This window comes from Macrotis lagotis, chromosome 1 (assembly GCF_037893015.1).
Source record: "Macrotis lagotis isolate mMagLag1 chromosome 1, bilby.v1.9.chrom.fasta, whole genome shotgun sequence".
Taxonomy (NCBI): domain Eukaryota; kingdom Metazoa; phylum Chordata; class Mammalia; order Peramelemorphia; family Peramelidae; genus Macrotis; species Macrotis lagotis.
In genome coordinates this window covers 481,205,191-481,225,328 of record NC_133658.1, presented here as the reverse complement: position 1 = coordinate 481,225,328, position 20,138 = coordinate 481,205,191, and the positions used below count along the sequence as shown (strand labels likewise).

Sequence of the window (20,138 nt, the reverse complement as noted above, 5' to 3'; positions counted from 1 at the left end):
TTTAATTTTTTATTTAGTTAAGGCAATGAGGGTTAGGGTTAGGGTTAGATTTGACTAAGGTCACACAGCTAAACAATTATTAAGTTTCTGAGATCAAATTTGAACTCAGGTCTTCCTGACTCCCAGGTTGGTGCTCTATCCACTGTCCCACCTAGCTGCCCCCTCATGACAGCTTTTGAAACAGAAAAGATCAGTAACCCATTATTGAATGAAATACTTTAAACGTTATCATTCAATGTTACCTTTATCAGCAAAGCTGTCTGTTCTCCAATATAGTCTATCAGGTGGAGATGTGCCAAAGCCTAAAAGAAATGGATTGATCATAAGTGAAAATATAGAAAAGAGCATATATATGCACAATTTTAAAGTCATGTCTTTAAAATGAGAAAAGTAAAATAGAATATATGCCAAAACTGTCTCTTTTTACAAAAGGTCAGAACAAATATATTGTATATAAATAATTCACCAACTTATGTGCACATTGCAGTGTTAGCAAGTAAAACAGTACAATAGCAATGGCAGATACCCCTTAAGGATATGTGTTTCAGTCATTGCTGAACTGAATTCGAAATGGAAGAGTCCCTTTAAAAAATGCAGATAGTAGCACAACTCTGTGTCCTGATTGAATGAGTTGAATGAATGAATGAATAAATAAATGGGGAAAATATAAAGCACTTATTAAATACAAAGAACTGTGCTTAAAAAAAAGTCAACTTGGGTTACAAAATTAAGATCAGCCCTAATCTCAAGAAGCTTACATTCTTTTGGTATATTCAATAAGACAACACATCCAAGAGGTTCCAAGTACAACTTGGTTGGAAAGATCCCATAGCATTTAGGGTACCAGTAGCAAAGCAAATAACAGTGCAGGTAGGAGGCAAAGTGGGTAGGGTATTGAACCTGTAGTCAGGAAAACCTGAGTTCAAATCCAGCTTCAGACACCTATTAGCTGTATGACCCTAGGCAAGTCACTTAACCTTGCTGACCTCAGTTTACTCAGCTGTAAAAAGAACTAAAGAAGGAAATGGCATACCACTCCTGTGTCTTTGCCAAGTAAACCCAAAATAAAGTTAAAAGTTAAAAATAACTTAAAAATAACAATATCTTAAAACAACATGTTGTTTCCTCAATAAGAATGTGAGTTCCTTAGAGAAAAATATGTACTTGCCTCTCTTTGCATCCCAAGACTAGCAGTATTAACATTTAATAAATACTTGTTACTTGACACACCAACTCACTCATTTTTGTTGGCAAAATATTTCCCTATGAGAAAAACATTTCAAATAACTTGCCTCTATAAGTTATTTTGCAAAGTTTTAGTTCACAATTAAATTTACATGCTTAAGAGTTCTAAGAAGTTGTTGGCAAACTTCCCATCACAGAAGGAGAAATCTGATTAAATAAAAAGTTTAGAAGACTATAATGACAGAATGTTAGAATTGGTAATAACTTAAGAGCTCATCTAGCCCATCACTCAAATTTCAGATGAAGAAATTGAGTCACTTAGAGTTAAGTGACTTTCTAAAAATGTGACAACTAATTTTTCAGGATCTCATGATCTCATCTTTTTTAAAATAGCATTTTATTTTTTTCCAATTACATGTAAAGACAATTTTTAAAATTCAGTTTTTAAAATACTGATTTCAAATTCTTTTTCTTTATTCCTCCTCTGTACTTCCCTAAAAGGTATGAATTTTAAATGGGTTACACATGTGCAATCATGTAAATATATTTCCATATAAGTCATGTTGTAAAAGAAGAGAGACCAAAATGGGAAAAAAAAACTTAAAGAAAGTGAAAATAGTATGCTTTTTATCTGCATTCAGACTCCATCAGTTCTTTTTCTGCATATGGATACATTTTCCACCACTAGACCTTTGGAACTGTTTTGTTTTACTGTATTATTGAGAAGAGGTACATTATTCATAGGTGATCATTACACAGCATTGATTTTATACTGAACAATATTCTGGTTCTACTCAATTCACTTTGTATCAGTTCATGTAAGTCTTTTCAGGTTTTTCTGAAATCTTCCTGCTCATCATTTTCTTTTAACATGGTAATATGCCATTACATTCATATACCACAATTTGTTCAGTCATTCCTCAATTGATGGGCATCCCCTCAATTTCCAAAACAAATGCTATAAATAAAAAAAAGTTTGTATCATGCCTCTTTTCTTTGAAGAACTGAATTCCTTGGAAGAGTTCCTTGCCTGAAAAATTGAGATATCATTTTCTTTTGATGTTAGAAAGGCTCCCAATAGCATTGACTGGTAGGATCCTGTACTCTAATGCCAGTTTAACTGAGAGAATAGGAATGATTTTGGCAGTGTTGTCAAAGACCTGGTGTCTTTTATCAATATGCTATATAAAGAAAGCTAGACAGTCAAGGAAGCCAACTCACTGGAAATGAATTATTCTACCTCAATAAACCTTTTCTTCTTGTTCCCTATCAAAATATTCAGTTCTGTAGTTCCAGTGTAAGAATCAATTTAGGTAACACCAGTCCAGAAATCTCATCTATCTCCATTCTTATAAGCTACCTTAGCATGGTAAAATGACTCCAACCTTCATTAAAGAAATATTTGTAAATAGTCACTGCCTTCCTGATATCACAGCTCTGTAGTTGGAGAAGAAAAATAAAGGAAATATTAACATTCCCTAGATCAGAACTTTGTCAGTAGGCAATGACAATGCTGTCCATTCAAGACACAGTACTTGAAGCAATAGAATCTGATCAGAAAATAGAAACTAGGTAAATTCTAGCTTTTTAATTCCTGATGAGATATACCTCTTTGCTGATTCTTCTCCTTCATTATCAAAGAAGATCAAAACAACATAACTATGCTAGAGACAAGTTACAGTGTGTTCAACTGGTCCTGATCACACCAATATGAGCTCAGAATGCTCTACCATAGATAGGAAACAAATAGTCCGTGTGAACACCTAGATGTGGGTCCTCTAAACTTGCACATCCCACATTTCCTGTAAGCTGCTTTAATTCTGCCTTGCTCACAAAACCCAGCACGCTCTCTGATGAGGACACACCATGCTAGGTAGGCAGTCCTGTGTCATTGCCTCCTGTGCTGCACAATCTATTCCAAAGGTCTTTTAAAAAGACCTTTAGAGTGTCCTTATATTGCTGTTTCTGACCCCCCCCCGAGTGTGCTTGCCCATGTGAGTTCCCCATAAAATAGACTTTTTGGCAAGCATGTATTTGGCATATGAACAACATGACCAGTCCATCATAGTTGTGCTCTCTGTAGTAACATTTGAATGCTTGGCAGTTTAGCTTGAGAAGGAAGCTCAGGTGATCCAACCTTTCTGGAGAGCAATATGGAACTATGCCCAAAGACCAAGAAAATTGTTCATTCCCTTTGACCCAGCAATTCCAATAATAGATTTATATTCCAAAGAAAAAAAATTGGAAAAGTGTCACATGTTCCAAAATATTCATAGCAGCTCTTTTTTATAGTGGCAAAGTGGCAAAGAATTGGAAATTGAGGAGATGTTCATCAATTGGGGAATGGCTAAACAAGTTATGGTATATGAATTCTATGGAATATTATATGGTTGGACTCTAAAGAAGCATAAAATGAGTTACAGGATCTGATGCTGAGTGAAGGAAGTAGAACCAAGAGAATAATGTACACATCAACAACAACATTGTGAGATTATCATCCTTGATGGAAGCAGCTCCTCTCCCCAGTTCAGAGCTAGGAGAACCTTATTGGACCAGCTAAGGACAATGCTAGCTCCACCCAGAGAAAGAAAAACAAAACAAAACAAAATTAAATTTATAAAACCCTTCAGAACCTGATGAACACTTTGTAAAAAAATCTTTTATGTGTGTCTCTTTCCCTTAATCCTAATTCCTCATACCAAAAATGACTAATTTATAAACATGTTTATCACAAATATGTATGTACAATGTTAACCTGACTGTTTACCACTAAGGGAATGGAGTGGGAAGGGTGAGTGGAAGGAAGTTTTGTAACATAAAAATATACATATGCATATGGATAAATGTTGAAAAACTTTGGTAACATGTATTTGTAAAAATAAAATATCAGTTTAAAAAAGAGAGAGAAAGAAGTTCAGGGTCCAGTGATCTTCACTGTCTCCCTAAAATAATTTAAATGGAAGTGATTCAGTTTCCTGGTATGGTGCTGGTAGACTGCCCAGATTTCATAGACTTGAGAGTACTATTTATTGTTGAAGTAGATACAATAAAGGTATATACAAAACATTACAAAGTCAAATGAACATTTTTAATTATCTGCCATTTTAATTATTCACATCACTGCTCTTTTCCATTCATGTATGTAACACAGTTGACTACTCTATACAGAGATAAAGATCTATTTGTTTTTATTCAGCTGTCTCAGCAGGCAGACAAGTTAAATCTTCAGAGTATCCAAAATATCTTGGTCTCTGTGAGAAAAAATCTAGTTAACATTAATCAAGAGAAAATCAACAAATTTAATCTCTTTAAAATAATTTTGATTCATTTTCAGAGGGGCCCAGGCAGGCCAATGTTCATTCCCCTATTGACTCTGCTTCTGACTTCCTGAACTTTGACTACCCCCTCCCCTTCTTGGTCTTCTTTTGTTATTGTCTTTCCACATTAGAATTTAAGTACCTTGTTTTTCTTTTTTGCTCTTATCTCTGTCCCTAGAACTTAGGGACTTGGGAACATAAATGCCTTTCTTAAGTGAGTAGAGATGTCATAAACAAAAAAGTCAATCTATTGTCATGTAGGCTTCACCAAAGTCCCTGAATAGTTTTGCAGTGCTCACAGTTACAGAAGGCTAAAGCTATTCCAGACTCATAATTAAATGACAATTTTAGTGGATCCACAATCTCATGAATTTGGGTATTCTACCAAATATTAAGAATCACAGCCTATTCATATCTTTTCCACCATGATGCTTAAACCTGAACTTTCAAATACTCCATAACAATCTACATATTGTTCTAAAGTTGTATAGGTTTAGAAGCACCTTTTAAAAATGTGATAACTTCATTACAAAACTTGGGTAGCACTGGTAAAATCAAAATGAATAATAATTATAATGAGAATAATAGTTCACATTTTAATAGACCTTTAGAGTTTAATAGAGTACCTCCTACTTGACAAACCAGTGAGAAAGTAATGCCACCTGATAGTTATAGTGAATTATGTAGTTACCTGGGTTGACTGATTCTAAATATTAAATAGAACTGGGAAATATTCTTTATGTCTCAAAGAATACCAGGAGACTGGCTAACAGCATGTTGAAAAAGCCAACAAAAAACAACCATTCCTCAGCTTTTCAAGTTCAGCAGCCCTTGAAAGTGGACTCCAAGAGCTCAACCTAACTCTGAAGTATCACGGCCATGGAAGGGACCCTCCCCACACTTTAAGCTTCATCAAGTTTGTTCACTCCTGTAGAAAGTACTAAAACAAATAGGAAAAGGAGGCTATTTATTATTTATCTGTATGCTTGAGAAGCAGTATGGTATATTGAATACTCTTAGAGCAATAATACAGTGGTTTAAGTCCTTCCTCTAGAATATATTCATTGTATGACCATGGGCAAGTCACAAATATTGGAATATTTCAATCAATACTCTGTGACTATAAGATACAAAATAATTATAAATATATATGATTGCAATAAATTATTATTTTCTATCATTAATGAATAATTATTAAACTAGAAAGGACTGATTTTTTTCCCCCTTTATTTCTTCATTCTGGGTCTAATGCTTATAGATCAGTCTTGAGTGGGACCTCATCCATTTGGGAGATCTTATTTCTCATTAAAGTGTAAAGAAAATCTATTCTAGGTAAATTCAGAGGTTCTAAAAAGCAATAGGCTCATTCCCCTGACTCCCTTTCACCAACTATTCAACTTTAGGTGGTTGGGAAGAGATGAATTCTTCTGTCCAGATAACTAGAAGGAGCTAAGTCTCATTATTAAGCATAAGGAGGAAGTGAAGGTTTTCAGTACACCTCCTCATTTCAATGGCTGCTCCCTCATTGACTATTCACCAATCAGGGATGATCTCCTCCTGACACGGAAACCCACTTTTTCAAATGTTTCTGAGCATTTGATAATCTCCATGATTTGTCTCTGGTCACATAGAGAGGCAACTATCAATTTACTGATTATTTGTTAGTATAATTAATAAATTAGTTATTAATTACCCAGAAATTATGTCTCTCAGCTTCTCTTTCATCTCAGAGCTTTCATTGCAGAAGTGGATCTGAAATCTATCTCCTTTCTAAAAATGCAAGATTGTGTTGCTCTATACAAAATTGCTAAATATGTGATCTTTCTTTGTATACCTCTTAACTCCTTCTAATCTTCTATACCCCTTATTCCCACTATGACATTTCTTTCTCCTCTATCTTCTTATTTCCAATGATTATCATCCTCCATATCTTCCATTAAGGCTGATTACATGTGGACCAAGTTATTTATACTAAAGAATCCATTAGGCTTAATGTAGTCACTCTCTGAGGAGATGTGCACTTCAAAAGGGTATGAAAGAATTAATCTCATACTATAGAAATTGAGACATCAGCTAGTTCATGAAAGTTTTTTGGGAAATAGAAAATATAATCTACCTATTGTCATGTATTATATCAGACCACAAAGACTATTCCAAAGAAGCACTAGTTTACATAAAATTGAACTGTTTCTCTAAGGGAAAAAAAAAAGTGTTACTTATAATTTTTCATGGGTAACAGGTATCCCATGTAGACATACTGAATTATTACATTAATCTACCACCAAACTTCAAAATTTATGAAAACTTCATTTTTAACAACTGAAATGTGTTAGACTATCTTGGCAAATTGTTGTGGGAATCTTTTTTGTTAAGATATATTTTAAGTGAACTCACTAAGATGTTAAACTACTAATCCCAGAAAGATATTAATTATAGCAAGGTGGGAAACATACAATGGCAACTATGAGAGCATGTTCATTATAAATCTTTTATCCTATGAACTAACAACAAAAAAAATATCTATTTATTGGTTGGTTTCTGAGTCAATTGTGTATGTACTCAATAAAATTCATTAAGAACCTTCTTTTCAATGTCTTACGGCCTTTGAAAGGCAGAGGAAAAGCATAATTACAAACTTTCTACAATTATCATCTTTCCTATAAACCTCATCATTCTAATGACCTTAAATAGTATCCAGTAATATTTTGGCTTTCTTCATTGAACCCTGAACAATTTACAATATAACGAATTGCTTTTTCAGTGAATTGATACTGCATACAAATAACTATGCATAACAAATTACTCATGACAAACTTAATCCAATCTATTCTTATTAGAATTTATCATGTCAATGACAGAAAAAAAGAATGTGTAAATTCAACAATGGCAAAGTTGAAAGATAATGAAATTAAAAGGCAAAATCTTTTGTGGAAGTATTTCCCAAAGCAAACAAATAGAGCAGTCAGAGGTCAGTTGCAGAGTGGGAAAGATAAGGCTATTAATATTGACTAAAATGGTCTATAATGTAATCTTTGCAAAAAAGAACATATACCATATCACCAAGTGCATGCTGAATGTTTCCACCTTAATGTCCTATAGGCATCCCAAATTCAACAGGTCCAAAAAGAAATTATCTTCTGCCCCCAAATCAAACCCTCTTCTACACTTCCCTTCTAAAATTCTATACTTTCTATACATAGGAAAGTAACAGCACAGAGGATACATACAATACTAGGGCATAGAAAGGGGAGTTTAGAGGTATCCAAATTCACATACTTAACAATTTTATATTGATCAGGACAAGCTTGCAATTTCCAATTACTAACCAGACCACCTTCATTCTTCTAGTCATCCAAGCTCATAGTCTTGATGTTAAATTTACTTTTTCTCATCCCAAATATCTAGTCAGTTGTCAATTTCTGTCAATTCCCCTTCTACAACATGAATCTTATCCCCAAAAGAGTTCCTTAACAAGTTGTCACTACTTGGGCCACAACTTAGTTTAGATTCAGATCACCTCTCATCTGAACAATTTCTATGGTATTCTAATAAATCCCTTTGCTTTAAGCCTCTATACTCTGCAATTCATTCTCTTCTACAGTTTCTATAGTGAGTTTCCCAAAGTACAAATGTTCCCATATCACTCACTGTGCTGCTCAAAAATGGCCAGTTGTTCCCTATGGTCTGTAGGTTAAAATATAAAACCATAGGTTTACTATTTTAACACTTTCACAAACTGGTACCAATCTATTTTTTCCAGACCAGATATTCTAAGTTTCAACCAAATTGACTTACCAATTTTTGTTCCTCCTCCCATCTACCCATGGTTTATTTTAAATTTTATTTTTAATTTATGGAACAAATATATAACAATATAAAAAGATGATTGTACAGAAACTGAAAATCTACTATTCAAAACTAGCTATTTCTTTCATATATACAACAAAATTGTCATGTAAATGTCTTTATTTTTCTTCCCTCACCTTTACCTTAGAGATGGTCACTATCATATCATATATACATATGTATGTGTATATACATATATGTGTATATATATACATATATATATATATATACATATATACAAAACACAAATACAAAACGCATAGATGATAAAATTATTCTGGGGCAGCTAGGTGATGCACTGGATAGAATACCGGCCCTGGAGTCAGGAGTACCAGAGTTCAAATCCAGCCTTAGACACTTAATAATGACCTAGCTGTGTGGACTTGGGCAAGCCATTTAACCCCATTGCCTTGCAAAAATCCTATATATATATATATATATATATATATATATATATATATATATTCTATACTCACTTTTTTTATCAGATTTAAACAACTATTTCTGGATGCAGACAGCATCAACTTTCATATGTCCTTTAGTTAATTTGACAATTTATATAACAGACAAAATAATCTATTCACTTAGTAGGAACAATATTGCTGTTCCTATATATGATATTCTCTTAGTTCTACTCAATTTGCTCTTCATTATTTCATTTAAGTCTTTCTAAGATCTTCGAATTCATCATTTCTTATTACACAGTAGTGTTTTGATTTCTTCATTGGAAAATTGCCTTTATATCTTTTTTTTATTCCTTACCCAATATTAGATAGTTTTGAAAATTACTAACTCATAATACAGTTGAAGATCTGGTACTACTAAACCTCCTTCCTTTATCCTTTTTTCATTATTTTCTTTGATATACTTGGCTTCCCCCCCCCAATGTATAATTTATTATACTTCATTAAATATTTTTTCATAATTGGAATTACATTGAATACATAAGTTAATTAGGAGTAAAATTGTCATTTTTATTATAATGACCCTTCACATCCATAAGGAATTACTATGTCCCTAATTATTTTAATATGATCTTATTTGTATAAAAAGTTTTTGGTGTAGTCCCAAGTAGTTTATAATACCTAGTTATTTTAAATAGGATATGTTTACAACCTCTTTTTGCAGAATTTATTTATGATTTATAGGAAGGGTGATGATTTATAAGGATTTACTTTATGTCCTGTCACTTTGCTAAAATTATTGTTTCAGTTAACTTTTTAGTTTAGTTGATTAATTGAAAATCTTTTGGATTTTTCATGAATATCATCATATCATCTGAAAAAAGGATTGTCTTATCACTTCCTTTTCTACTTTGATTTCTTCAATTTCTTATTCTCATTGTACTCCTACTGCAAAGATTTTCAATACAATATTGAATAATATTGATGACAATGGGCAATCTTGTTTCACATCAGATCTTGTTCTTATTGGGAAGGTCCCTAATTTATTTGCATTGCAAATATAACTTGCTGAAGGTATTAAATAAATTATTTTTATCAATTTAAGGGAAATCTTGGTTTATACCAATATTTTAATGTGTTTTTCATAGAAATGAGTTGTAGAATTTATCAAAAACCTTTTCTCCAACTATTGATATAATCATATGACTTTTTAAAAAAATTATTATTGATGTAATCAATTAGGTAAATAGATTTCTATATACTAAATCATTCCTACATTCCTGGTATAAATGCCACTTGGTCATAATGTATAATCTTTGTAATATATTTTGCTATTGTTTTATTTTGTATTTCTTCATCCATATTCAAAAATAAAATTTGTCCATAATTTTTTTTCTGTTTTTACTCTTCCTGGTTTAGGCATCAGTATCATATTTGTTTCATAAAAGCAATTTGGTAGAAAATCATTTTTACCTCTAACTTCAAATTATTTTTTTAATATTGGAATTGGCTGATCTTTAAATGATTGATAGAATTCTCTTGTAAATCCATCTGGTCCCAGTGCTTTTCTCTCAGAACACCCATTTATGGCCTGTTTAAGTACTTTTCCTAAAATAGATCTATTTAAATATTCTATATCCTCTACTATTAATCTAGAAAATTTAAGCTTTTGTTACTATTCTTATATTTCACTTAAATTACTAAATTTATTAGCATAGTATCTCCTTATAATTGCTTTAAGTTCATCTTCATTCTTGATATATCCACCTTTTCTTTTTTAAATACTGGTGTTATGGTTTTCTTCTTTCTTTTTTGTAGTCAAAGTAACCAATTGATTTAATTTTCCATATAATTAACTCCTATATTTATTTATTAATTCATTACATTCTCTTTAATGAAATTATTGTTTTTATGATTTGTTCTTTAACCCATTCATTTTTTTAAGATTAGGTTGTTTATCTCAATTCATTTTTTTAATCAATGTTTTTTTCTTAGCCTATGTTAAATGTAATTTTTAAATGCATTATGATCTGAAGAGGATGCTTCTGGTATTTCTCCTTTTAAATTACAAAACTTTTTTGTATTTATATATAGAGAGAATCTTTGTAAAAGTACCATTAAAGTTTAGAAAGGTTTATTCACTTCTATTTCCATTCAAACATTTCCAGATATGCATCTTATTTAGTTTATCTAAAACTTTTTTCATTTCTGTAACTTCTTTTTCTATTAGATTTATCTAGTTCTGAGACCAGAAAATTAATATATTACTATCATAGTAATACTATCTCCATCTAAAATTCATTTAACTTTTTTAAAAACTTGAAATGCTATTTTTTAGATAGTTTTTAAATTTTATTTATTTAAGGCAATGGGGTTAAGTCACTTATTAAGTATCTGAGGTTGGATTTGAACCCAGGTACTCCTGACTCCAGGACCGATGCTCTATCCACTGTGCTACCTAGCGACCCCCAATGCTATTGTTTTTAGTATATATATAGCTTCACTACTGATATTGCTTCAAAGACCATAGTCTCTTTTAACAAAAATGTATTTACTTTGCTTATCTCTTTAAATACAATATATTTTCTCCATAACTTTGTCTGAAAACCACATTTGCTACCTCTTTTTGAATCATCTGAAGTATAATAAATTCTTCTCCACATCTCCATGTGTATTTCTCATTTTAAATGTGTTTTATATAAAAATATATTGTTGGATCCTGCAATTCTATCACCCCAATGAATGAGTTCATTTCATTTGCATTCAAAATTATAATTACTATATGTGAATTGTCCTCCAACTTATTTTAATCATTATTTTCCTTCTCAGTCTTTCCACCCTATCACCTTATTTCTCCCCTTATTCCTTATTTTACCTACCACCATAAAAGTCCATTCCTTTTCTATTCATTCCACCTTTCTAATCTTACTCTTTAAAGTCTCTCCCTCACCTTACCCCACCCCCAGTTTTTTTCACCACACTTGAAGTTTAGATCTTCTAAATTTCTCCAGATGTACAAGTTGTTTCCTCTTCAACCCAGATGAGAAAAAGGTTCCAATATTATCATCTTTCCACCTCATCTGCTTCTTCTGTATTAGTTCTTTTCAGGTCCCATTTTTATGACATAATTGCTCCTCTTAACATTTTGCTGCCTGATTTTGCTTTTGGAAATCATCTCATCATACACAATTCAACCCCAGTCTGTCTTTTAAACTACCTTATTGATGATAGTAATTTTAAGAACAGTACTACATTAACTAATAATTCCTAATATTAATAAAAATTTCATATATATCATAAGTCAGGACTGTCCAAACTTACTTACTTTTAAAAGTATTTTATTGAAACGATAAACAATATATTTTTATTTGCTATTTTAGTAAGAACTCTACAGTAGCTCAGCTTCATTAAAGTATTTACTAAATCCACAGGGAGAGGCATGAAATCACACTGCATTTTGAACAGTCCTGTTATAGGTAAGCAATTTGACCTTAATCAGTGACTTATAATTAGTCTCTAATAAGTTGTTTACTTTTCTTCAAGATCATTAATATTGAATTTAATATTGAATTTTCCATTGAGTTCTGTCTTTTTTGTTACAAATATCTGAAAGTCTTTCAGTTCATCAAATGTTCAATTTTTTTATATAGGATTATATTCTACTTTGTTGACGTGTTATTCTTGTATGCAATCACAACTCCTTTGCTCTTTGAAATTTAATGTTCCAAGATTTTACACCTTTTAGAGTAGAAGTTGCTAAGTCTTGTGAAATTCTGACTCTGTTTCCTAGTATTTAAGTTGGGGTTTTGGTTGTTGTAGCTTGCAATACTTTCTACTTAACCTGAGAGTTTTGAAACCTGATCATAACATTTGTGTAAGTTTTTTCCCCTGAGAACTCTTTCAGTTGGTGATCAGTGGATTTTTTTCTATTCTACCTTATCTTGATCTAGAGTTTCAGGAATACTTTCCTTAATACTGAATTCAGATTCTTTGTTTTATTATAAGTTTAAGGTGATCTAACAATTATTATATTTTCTCTCAATCTTTACTAAGATCAGCTGTTTTTTCTTATGAGATATTTCAGATTCTCTTCTATTTTTTCTGGTATTATTTATATCTTGATGTCGTTATAATGTCATTCAATTCTACTTGCCCAATTCTACTTTTCAAGGAGTTATTTTCTTTTCTTATTTTATTATATAAATATTTTGTTTTTTCCAACTACAAAAATGGTAGTTTTTACCCATCGTTTTTTTCAAGATTTTGAGTTTTACAGTTTTCTCCTTCCCTCCTTCCCACTCCCCTGCCCCCCAACAGAGAGTAATCTGATATAGGCTTGAAATTTGTAACCATAGATCAAAATTGAACTTGTTGTGAGGGAAGAATCAGATGCAAAAGGAAAAAAAGAAAGCATGAGAGATAACAAAATAACATAAGACATAAGACAACTTTCAAAATTTGAATATGATAATCTTTGGCCTTCATTTAAATTCCAATTCCTTCCTTGGATATAGATGGTGTTTTCTATCACAGATCCCCTAAAATTGTCTTTGATGATTGTACTTCTGAAATGAGCAAGTCCATCATAGTTGATCATCATCCTATGTTGTTGTTAGTATGTATAATGTTGTTCTGAGTCTACTCATTTCACTCAGCATCACTTCACGTAAGTCTTTCCAGTCTTTTCTGAAATTCCATCCCTCATGATTTCTTATAAAACAAGTGTTCCATCACATACATATAACACAATTTGTTCAACCACTCCCCAATTAATGGACATCCTTTCAATTTCCAAGTCTTTGCCACCACAAAAAGAGTTGCTATGAATATATTTATATATGTGGCATTTTTACCCTTTTTCATGATCTCTTCAGGTTACAGAACCCAAATTGCTAAATCAAAGAGTATGCATATTTTTTATTGCCCTTTGGTCATAATTCCAAATTGCTCTCGAGAAAGGCTGGATCAGTTCTCAATGCTTTGTGTCCCAGATTTCCCACATTCTCTCCAACATTGATCATTATCCTTCTAGTCATATTTGCCAATCTGAGAGGTGTGAAGTAGTGGCTCGTAGATGCTTTACTTTGCATTTCTCTAATCAATAATGATTTAGAGCAAATTTTCATATGACCAAAGATAGTTTTGATTTCTTGTCTGAGAATTGCCTTGCTATATCCTTTGATCATTTATCTAAAATATAAAGAGAACTTATGGGTATTTTTAAATAAATTTGACTGGGTTCTCTATATATTTTAAAAATGAGTCCTTTGTCAGAAAGACTAGTTGTAAAAATTGTTTCCCAGTGTACTAAATTCCTTCAAATCTTGGTTGCAGTGGTTTTGTTAGAGCAAAAACTTTTTTAATTTAATATAATCTAAACTATCCAGTTTTTTTTTATTATGTTCTCAATCTCTTCTTTGGTAACAAACTGCTCCCCATTCCACAGATCTGACAGGTAAACTATTCTTTCTTCCCCTAATTGACTTATAATATTATCATTTATGTCTAGATCTTGACCTTATCTTAGAAGAGGGTATGAGATGTTGGTCAGTTACTAATTTCTGTCATACTGTCTTGCAGTTTTTATTGAAAAGTACGCTCTTATCACAGAAGCTGCAATCTTTGGGTTTATCAAACAGTAGATTACTGTAGTCATTTTCTGTTGCCTCTTTTACACCTGATCTATTCCACTGATTCACCACTCTATTTCTTTACTAGTACAAGAAAGGTTTGATGACTGATTCTTTATAATTTTAGATCTGGTAAGGCTAGGTTGCCATACTTTAATTTTTTTAAATTAATTCCCTAGATGTTCTTGACCTTTTGTTTTTCCAGATGAATTATTATTATTTCTAATTTTTTATAATTTTTTATTTCTTTTTATTTATTATTATTATATTATATTTTTATTATTTCTAAAGCAATTTTTTGGAAGTTTGATTGATATGGCACTAAATAAGCCATTTAAATTAGGTAGAATTGCAATTTTTATTATATAACCGTGGCCTACCTATGAGTCATTGATATTTGCCCAGTTATTTAAATCTGATTTTGTGTGAAAAGTATTTTATAGCTGGTTTTTTTTTTTTTTGGTCAAAAAGTTTCTGAGTCTGCCTTGGCAGGTTACTTCTCAAGTATTTTATGTTGTCTGAAGTTATTTTAGATGGGATTTCTCTTTCTGTATCTTGCTGTTATATCTTGTTAGAAATATACAGAAATGCTGAGGATTTTGTGCAAGATTTATATCCTTCAACTTGCTAAAGCTGCTAATTGTTTACAGAAGTTTTTAAATGATTTTCTTATGTTCTCTAGGTATATCATCATATCATCTTCAAATAGTGAAAATTTTACTATTGTTCTATTAGAAACCAGGAGACATAGGAATTCAGGGAAGCCTGGAGAGATTTGCATTAACTGATGCTGAGTGAGATGAGCAGAACCAGGAAAAACACTGTACACCCTAACAGCAACATGGGGGCGATTATCAAACTTGATGGACTCACTCATTTCATCAGTGTAACAATCAGGAACAATTTTGGGCTGTCTGCAATGGAGAATACCATCTGTATCCAGATAAACAACCATGGAGTTTGAACAAAGTCCAAGGACTATTTCCTTTAATTTAGGAAAAAACCTGATATCTTATTGTCTGATCTTGTTATCTCTTATACTTTATGTTTCTTCCTTAAGGATATTATTTCTCTCTCATCACACCCAAATTGGATCAATGTATAACATGGAAACAATGTAAAGACTGGCAAATTGCCTTCTATGGGGGAGGGTGGGGGGAGGGAAGTAAGATGAGAGGAAAAATTGTAAAACTCTACAAAAAATATTTAATGGAAAAAATTAGGTATGAAAATTATAGGCTAACCATAATGATTCTACCTTATAAAATTAAAACTTCATGAAACTAAAAAAAAAGAGTTTAAGTTTTTTCTTCATTGCCTATTCTAATTCCTTTGATTTCTTTTTCTTCTTATTGCTAAAGCTAACATTTCTAATACAATACTGAATAATAGTGATGATAACGCATCTTTGTTTCACTCCTGATCCTATTGGGAATACTTTAAGTTCATCTCCATTACATATAATGCTTGCTGATGGCTTCAGATAGATACTGCTTATCATTTTAAGGAAAAAAGTCCATTTATTCCTATGCTCTCTAGTGTTTTTAGAAGGAATGGGTGCTATATTTTGTCAAAAGTATTTTTTCAGGACTTCTGACTAAGATGGCCAAGAGAAGGTGGGCACAGTTCTAAAGTCTCCTGATCTTCCCTTATAAATAATATGAAACAAACCTCTTAACAGAAATTCAATTGACAAAACCCAAAAAGAAAAGCCAGGAGAAAGAACATCTACCTCAGGATCTGTCTTCCAAGATAGTGGGTGACTCCAGGCACAGAAGGTGGACTCTGCCCAGAACAGGGGACTAGTGAGAGCTTGGGAGCCTGAAACAGCAGTGGATTAGCCTGATTAGTGCCAGGGCCAGAGCCCAGAAGTCTGAGGGTCTAAGAACTAGACCAGCTTGATCAGCTGCCAGGCTAGAGCCTGGTCGACCATCGGGCTTGGGTCAACTAAGGAGCAGAGGCATTGGTTGTCCTGACTGTCTGGAGCTTGCCTGCAGGGTGGGAGTGAGAGTTCCCAGTGTGTGAGATTTGCATACGTCTGTCCCTGGGCTCCTCTGGTCAAGAGGAACTCAGAGTCCACACCTCCATTCAGCTGAAGCCTCTTCCCCAAACAAACATAATTACAGACTACCTCTGTCCCAGGCTAAGGCCCAGTAGCAGAACCACCTCAGCTGACAGTAGGGAGAGTGATCACCTCATCCCAGGGTATAGCCCACTATTGATCAAGGCCAAGGTGGAAGGCCTCAATCAACGTCAAAGATACTCCAGAGAGAGCAACCAGCACTCCCAAAGGTCAGATGGAGATATTACACTGAAGGAACAAAATCTCTAGCACTCCCTACCGACCAGCTGGAGATATTGCACTCAGTGAGTAAAGCCTCTAGGAATCCTGACACCAAAACCCTGTGAACCAGGCCCTCTCCAACACAAGGTTTTAGGATAATGAAGAAAGGCCAGAGCAAAGAGGAGTATATAGAAAAATTCTTGGAAGGAAGAAACACTAACTCAGTGAGACCTAGAGCCTCTGAGGAGAATATGACCTGCTCTCCAGCACAGAAAGACTTACTTAAAGAAATGAGGAAGGAGTTTAAAAATCAATTGGAAAATTTGGGAGAGAAAATTAACACCTTGAAACATTAAAATAAATCATTAGAAAATACAATTGGTCAAATGGAAAACTCTTGCAAAAATAGAATTGATCAATTATAAAAGGAGTTGCAAAAGGTAAATGAAGAAAATTCTTCTCTAAAATAAAGAATGGAGTCTGTGAAAACTAATGACACCATGAGATAACAAGAGTCTGTTAAACAAAACCAAAAAATAGAAAAAATATAAGAAAATGTAAAATATCTCATCAGCAAAATCAGACCTCAAGAATAGATCAAGAAGGTACAACTTGATAATTATAGATCTTCCTGAAACATTGAAGAGAAAATAAAAGCTTAGACATACAATTACAAGATTTAGTGATGGGAAATTTCCCTGATATCCTGGAACAAGAGGGAAAAATAGTTATTGAAAGAATATATTAGTCCCCTCTGGAAAGAGATCCTAAAATGAAAACACCAAGGAATGTTGTGGTCAAATTCCAGAACTATTAGATAAAAAAAATCCTGCAACCAACCATAAAGAAACAATATAAATACCAAGGAGCCACAGTAAGGATTACACAGGACCTGGATGCATCAACATTAAGGGATCAAAGGGTCTGGAACAAGATATTCCAAAGAGCAAGGGAGATTGGAATACAAGCCAAGAATCCACTATCCAGAAAAGCTATGACTTCTCTTTCAAGTTAAAAGACGGATATTTAATGAAATGGAAGACTTCCAACAATTCCTGATGAAAAAAAAAACCCAAAGCTAAATAGAAAATCTGAACATCAAACCAGAGGTTCAAGAGACACACGAAAAGGTACAAAAAGGGGGGTGGGAGAAAAAAAACTGCTGTCCAAAATGATGTCACTGGCTATATCCCAGGATGGGAAAAAGATTCTTATGACTCTTGAGAATTCTAATACTACCAGAGAGATAAACGTAGCCAGAAATGATGGACACTCATGACTTAGCCATGAGACTGCTGCCCAATGGGATGAAACTGGCTATATCCCCGCTTGGGAGAAAGACTCCAATAACTCTCAAGTAACTCTATCAGAGAGAATATACTTAGCCAGAAGTGATGTATGGTCAGGATTTTGTATGACTCAGATAGAATGGTTTAAAAACATTTCCTCCTTAAAAAGGGGGACAGGAAGGAGATGGGAGGAGGGAGGGGATTAAATGGGGTAAATCTCATTACATTAAGAGGTACAAAGGACCTATGGTAATAGAGGGAAAGAAGGGAGGAGATGAGAAACACCTGAATCTTCCTCTCATCAGACTTGGTTTAAAGTTAACTTACACACACACACACACACACACACACACACACACACACACACACACACAGACAAACACACACAGTTAATTTTAAAAACATATTACCTTTCAAGGATTAAAAGGGGAAAAGGGGAGGGGACAGAGACAGGGAGGGGGGGGGAAATGGGAACTAACAGAAGGAAAGGACAGGAAAAGGAAAAAAGGGAAAGGGGAAAGAAAGGGGAGAGGGTAGATATAGGAGGGCAAACACAGTGAAGGTGGCAGTATTCAGACACAAAATACTAGGGGAATATTGAATAAAGGGGGGTGGGGGAAATAAAAACAGAGGGAAGACATCATAGAGAGTAATAGTTAGTAATTATAACATTGATTGTGAATGGGATAAACTCTCTCATAAAATGGAAGTGAATAGCAGAATAGATTAAAAACCAGAATCCTACAATATGCTGCTTGCAAGAAACTCATTTGAAACAGAGAGGTACATACAGAGTAAAGGTAAAAGTTTGGAACAAAATATATTTTGGTTCAGCTGAAGTGAAAAAAGCAGGGGTAGCAATCCTTATCTCAGACAAAGAAGCTGCAAAAATAGATAGTGTTAAAAGAGATAAGGAAGGAAACTATATCCTCCTAAAAGGTACCATAGACAATAAAGTGATTTCAATACTGAACATGTATGCACCAAATGGGATTGCATTCAGATTCTTAGAGGAGAAGCTGAAAGAACTACAGGGAGACACAGACAGCAAAACTCTACTAGTGGGAAACCTCAGCCTCCCGTTCTCATATTTAGATAAATCAAATCATAAAATAAACAAGAAAGAAGTTAAGGAGGTAAATAGATTGTTAGAAAATATAGATATTATAGACTCATGGAGGAAACTGAATGAGGATAGGGAAAAATATACCTTTTTTTCTGCAGTACATGGCACTTACACAACAGTTGACCATGTACTAGGGCATAAAAACCTAAAAATCATTTGCAGAAAGGCAGAAATAGTGAATACATCTTTCTCACATCATAATTCAATAAAAATAATATGCAATATTGGACCAGGAAGATATAGGCCCAGAACTAATTGGAAACTGAATAATTTCATTTTAAAGAATGAGTGGATCAAACAACAAATTATAGAAAGAATTAAATACTTTATCTGAGATAATGACAGTAATGAAACAACATATCAAACCTATGGGATACACTCAAAGCAGCTGTCAGGGGATATATTATATCTTTAAATGCTTATATGAAAAAATGAGAGAAAGTGGAAATCAATGAACTAAATATGCAACTAAAAAAATTAGAGAAAGAACAAATTTAAAAATCCAATTAAATACCAAATTAGAAATTCTAAAAATTAAAGGAGAAATTAATAAAATTGAAAACAAAAAAACTATTTATTAATAAATAAAACCAAGAGTTGTTTTATGAAAAAAACAATAAAATTGATAAAATTCTGATCAATTAGATTTAAAAAAAGGAAGAAGTAAACCAAATTGTTAACTTCATAAATGAAAAAGGTGAATTAACCACAAATGAGGAGGAAATTAAAGTAATAATTCTAAATTATTTTGCCCAACTCTATGCCAATAAATGTGATAATCTAAGTGAAATGGATGAATATTTACAAAAAATATAAGTTGCCCAAGTTAAATGAAGAGGAGATTAAATACCTAAACAACCCAATCTCAGAAAAAGAAATTCAACATGCCATCATTGAACTCCCTAAGGAAAAAACTCCAGGGCCTTAGGGATTCACAAGTGAATTCTACTTAACTTTTCTACTTAACATTAAGAAACAATTGGCTCCAATTCCGGATAAACTCTGTGGAAAAATAGGGAAAGATGTAACTCTACCTAACTCTTTTAAGGACACCAAT

At 32.9% G+C, this 20,138-nt stretch overlaps 1 protein-coding gene across 1 annotated transcript in view; it reads right to left on the bottom strand.

Moving 5' to 3' along the window:
• Window positions 1–20,138, bottom strand: part of OCA2 (OCA2 melanosomal transmembrane protein) — a 511,247-nt gene that overhangs the window by 205,188 nt on the left and 285,921 nt on the right. The window contains exon 17 of the mRNA XM_074231942.1: window positions 243–302. Coding sequence (XP_074088043.1) covers window positions 243–302 — 60 coding nt within the window. The remainder of the gene's footprint in view (window positions 1–242; window positions 303–20,138) is intronic.